At 44.6% G+C, this 5000-nt stretch overlaps 1 protein-coding gene across 3 annotated transcripts in view; it reads left to right on the forward strand.

Annotated features, from left to right (window-relative positions):
• The window catches only part of ppp2r5d (protein phosphatase 2, regulatory subunit B', delta), a 54635-nt gene that overhangs the window by 45684 nt on the left and 3951 nt on the right, over positions 1–5000 (forward strand). For all 3 annotated transcript variants that reach the window (XM_076286361.1, XM_076286362.1, XM_076286363.1), the window contains 2 exons: positions 1223–1393; positions 2125–2252. In XM_076286361.1, coding sequence (XP_076142476.1) covers positions 1223–1393; positions 2125–2252 — 299 coding nt within the window. The remainder of the gene's footprint in view (positions 1–1222; positions 1394–2124; positions 2253–5000) is intronic.

Below are 5000 nucleotides of genomic sequence, written 5' to 3' on the forward strand. Positions count from 1 at the left end.
CAGACATTCAAATGAAATTTCATTAAACAACTTATTTTCTCTATTTGCCCAGCAGTGTATGAGGGAAACCATGCCACCCAAACAATTGCTGTTGTTTTGGGTATTTCTCATGCATTGCAATAAAAGCATTGTAATTATATATACTTTATTTTTTTATTTTTAAGTTTCTAGGCCAAGTATACTTGCGTATACAAGAAATTTGGTCTCTGCATTTATCCCATCCATGAATTAGTGAACACACGGAGCACACAGTGAGGTGAAGCACACACTAATCCCGACGCAGTGAGCTGCCTGCTACTCTTGGGGAGCAGTGAGGGGTCAGGTGCCTTGCTCAAGGGCACTTCAGCCGTTCCCACTGGTCAGGGATCGAACCAGCAACCCTTTGGTTCCAACCTTTTGTTAACATGACTTTTTGTGTTAGCACTTTAAACATTGACTGCTTTGAAGTGTATATATAACAATATAGCATAACAATAATAATTGTGATAATGATAATCACAATGATAATTTTATGCACCCAGATAGATTTCTGGGCCCATCCTTAGACTGGAGCAGGGGAGCAGAGTGTGTGGGAATTTGGGGTCGTGTTGGTGGGCCTTATGACCCAGGGGAGCAGAGTGTTCGGGAGTTTGGGGTCCTGTTGGTGGGCCTTAATGAACCCAAAGTCTGCCATGATCGGGCCTCAGGTTAAAGACGTTTGAGAAAGGCTGACATAGTGCATTATGAAGCGTTTCGAATCTCTGATCATCTCCCTCCCTCTCTCCCCCTCCCTCCCTCCCTCATCCCTCTCTCATCTCTCCCTCTCTCCCTCCCTCTCTCATCTCTCCCTCTCTCTCCCCCTCCCTCTCTTATCCCTCGCTCATCCCTCCCTCCCTCTCTCATCTCTCCCTCCCTTTCTCCCCCTCCCTCCCTTTCTCATCCCTCTCTCATCTCTCCATCTCTCCCTCCCTCTCTCATCTCTCCCTCTCTCTCCCCCTCCCTCTCTTATCCCTCGCTCATCCCTCCCTCCCTCTCTCATCTCTCCCTCCCTTTCTCCCCCTCCCTCCCTTTCTCATCCCTCGCTCATCCCTCCCTCCCTCTCTCATCTCTCCCTCCCTCTCTCTCCCCCTTCCTCCCTCTATCTCCTCCTCCCTCTCTCCCCCTCCCTCTCTCCCCCTCTCATCTCTCCATCCCTCCTCTCTCTCTCTCTCTCTCTCTCTCTCTCTCTCTCTCTCTTGCTCAGGTGATCATGGGCCTGCTGAAGTTCTGGCCCAAGACGCACAGCCCCAAGGAGGTGATGTTCCTTAACGAGCTGGAGGAGATCCTGGACGTCATCGAGCCCTCGGAGTTCGTCAAGGTCATGGAGCCGCTCTTCAGACAGCTGGCCAAGTGTGTGTCCAGCCCCCACTTCCAGGTACACACCTCTCCTTAGCTGTGTGTGTGTGTGTGTGTGTCCAGCCATCACTTCCAGGTACACACCTCTCCTTAGCTGTGTGTGTGTGTGTGTGTGTGTGTGTGTGTGTGTGTGTGTGTGTGTGTGTGTGTGTGTGTGTGTGTGTGTGTGTGTGTGTGTGTGTGTGTGTGTGTGTGTGTGTCCAGCCCCCACTTCCAGGTACACACCTCTCCTTAGCTGTGTGTGTGTGTCCAGCCCCCACTTCCAGGTACACACCTCTCCTTAGCTGTGTGTGTGTGTGTGTGTGTGTCCAGCCCCTTACTTCCAGGTACACACCTCTCCTTAGCTGTGTGTGTGTGTCCAGCCCCCACTTCCAGGTACACACCTCTCCTTAGCTGTGTGTGTGTGTGTCCAGCCGTCACTTCCAGGTAGGTGTGTGTGTTTGAGAGTGAGTGAAACTGTTTCTACGTCTTTTCAAAACGTTTCGGACATGATGTGTGAACTCCATATGACTGTGTGTGTGTGTGTGTGTGTGTGTGTGTGTAGGTGGCAGAGAGAGCTCTCTACTACTGGAATAATGAGTACATAATGAGTGTGTGTGTGTGTGTGCAGGTGGCAGAGAGAGCTCTCTACTACTGGAATAATGAGTACATAATGAGTGTGTGTGTGTGTGTGTGTGCAGGTGGCAGAGAGAGCTCTCTACTACTGGAATAATGAGTACATAATGAGTGTGTGTGTGTGTGTGTGTGCAGGTGGCAGAGAGAGCTCTCTACTACTGGAATAATGAGTACATAATGAGCCTCATCAGTGACAACGCTGCCAAGATCCTCCCCATCATGTTCCCCGCACTCTACAAGAACTCCAAGAGCCACTGGAACAAGTACGACACACACACACACACACACACACACTGATTAAGCCACTCAACGAAGTGGTCTTCAGTGATAGTTGCATTTGAACAGCTCATAGAGCTCTTCGATAAAATCTCGTTTACTGACCTTTCCCTCTGGGGGTAGACACACGTCTCGTACCGGTGTCTCGTCCCGGTGGTCTCGTACCGGGCTCGTCTCATGCCGGTCTCGTGCCGGTCTGTCCTCTGGGACCTGCAGCCATTGGAAAAGCCCAAAGCCACAAGTGCACTATTGTTTTGCTGTTCCCAGTAAGAGCAGAATGAGTTGAGCCCTTAGCAGAGGAGTTTGGAACATTAGAACAAGATACTGTTCAATTTAAGGTTCTAAAATTACTTGAATAGAGTACCGAAGTGTGACGTTCTGTTTCCATGACTGCAGTGTTACTGGATCTTCTGGATCTATACAAATAAAACTGACTTGACTTGACTTGACTTGGATCTAAACGGCATTGAATGTAGACATGTGGCATCGTTTCTACTAGTGTTGCACGGTGTATCGATACTAAAAAGGTATCACGATGCCTTAACGCAAAAAACAATACAATTTCTGACGTTTTTAGAATCGATACTTTATTAAAATAATAACGTTCTATGTCTGCGTGAACTGCTGCTCTCACTGCTCCTTGCACGCATCTAGGCAAGTGGGCGTGTCAAGCAGGCAGCTCTGAGTGAGTGAGTGCGCTGACAACGTCAACATAGTTCTTTGCCGACAGTCCTCGGCCTTGTGGATAAAACAAAAGGTGAAGTGAAATCTGCAACCATGGAACTTGGCTAAACACCTCGCAGACATATCCCAACATTTTTAAAGAGTTCAAAGAACGACAGGATAACGAATATGCTATAGAAAACACTACTATGGTTAGTGCCAACTGCCAAGTTCTTCTCATCTGTTTTAGTCTAGCCTAAGTGAAACGAGTATGGTTCTCTGGGATAAAGCGAACCTTCCTTCATCAATGAATTTTGACGAGACATAACGAGCTGTAACCATTTTGACGAGACATAAAGAGCTGTAATCATAGGGTGCTAACGTGATGAAAGCGCAATGTTCACACCATAATAACATTACCATACCTTGTAAACAATCTATTTCATGTTCGGTCAGTGCTACTGGTAATATTTGTCATGGCATGTAGACTGCAATTTGTTCAATAATTATTGCCCAGATGTAGGATAGGCTACCCGAAATGTGCTAATTAAAGCCCACAGCATATAATACCACCAAAACGTGTTGAGTCCTAATAATAATAGCGGCTTATTGTTAATAATGTTATCAAAGAAATAGACGTAATGTAGGAATGCACACAGACATATTGCAACAGGTAATGGTGTAGGCCTATCTGACGAAGACCTGAGTGGTTGGAACGTCGTACTTGTACACTGGGCGCAAAGAAGACTATCCTCACATTTTTCCCTTTGCATCTGTCAAAGAAATCCTATGAACACGGGAAGGCCTAGGGTAGCCTATACTGTACATCAGATGGCCTAAAGATTAGGCCCCTCTGCATAGCATTCAGTGATTTGCATGCAGTAATTTCAACACAGACCTAGCCTAGTTTGGCTATTTAAAGCTACTTCTGGCTCCTCCTGGTCCTACCCACTACCAGAACTAAACATGGAGAAGCTGCTTTTAGCTCATATGCCGCTAAAGCTTGGAACTGCTTACCTGAGAACACAAAAACTGCTCCAACAACAAGCTGTTTTAAAAGTAGGCTAAAGACGCACCTCTTCTCCCTCGCCTATGCCTAGGTCTTTCCACCACAACATTCCTTAGAGCTCTCCCCTCCCTCGTTTATGCAAACACTTGTCTGGTTTTAGGGATTTTATGGTTTTTATGGATTTAATGGTCTTATTATTAAACATTTTTGTCTCGTCTTAGCTTTTATTGAAATATACATTTAAAACTCTATTTTTGTACTATTTTTTTATGTACATTTTTAGAGTATAAATGCACTTTCCCATTTTTAATTTTTAATTTTTGCGTGTGAAGCACTTTGAATTGCCCTGGTACGAAAATGTGCTATATAAATAAATCTGCCTTGCCTTACTTTATTGCCAAAACACAACACAATGTAAATTAACTATAACAAACAATAAAGGACTTAATCACACAAAGTAGGCCTACTATTTTACTGACTATAAAAAAAATTATTATGTAGGAAGTTTAGAAGTTTAGAACCCAGAATTGACCTGCACCCTACAAAAGTGCACCGAATTCAACACAAATGACTCAATACACTTGGAGGAGGTATGAGTCCTTTCTTTTCCAGATATCTTAAGATTTCGCCGTAGTATCGTTTCAGTATCGAGCATCATGATATTTATGGCAGGTATCGTATCGAAGTCATAATTTTGGTATCGTGACAACACTAGTTTCTACCTAATACATTGTTTTTAAATGTAGGCTATAGGCGTTTAAACGTGTTTTACTTGCTAGGGACCCGTTTAGCCACATAACACGAATTCCCTGTCAGGCGTAATAGAAACAAAATCCCAGTGGATATTTCACGTCTTATCAAAATGCTGACGGCTGTAAAGAGTGACGTTTTTTGCCTCAAAGATAAAGCCAAGACACATCTGTGAATTTAAGGATTTGAACCGCATGCTGTGATGTTACATGCAGGTCTCTTTTATGGAGGAAACCCATGCTAAAATAAAACTCAAATATGATCGTGTTGGTCTGAATATTATAGTATGTGATTCCTACAGTGTAAAATTATG

The sequence above is a fragment of the Alosa pseudoharengus genome, unplaced genomic scaffold, assembly GCF_046254945.1.
Source record: "Alosa pseudoharengus isolate Yale_2024_CS ecotype anadromous, Long Island Sound unplaced genomic scaffold, YU_APseudo_1.1 YU_APseudo_1.1_scf_15, whole genome shotgun sequence".
NCBI classification, from domain to species: domain Eukaryota; kingdom Metazoa; phylum Chordata; class Actinopteri; order Clupeiformes; family Clupeidae; genus Alosa; species Alosa pseudoharengus.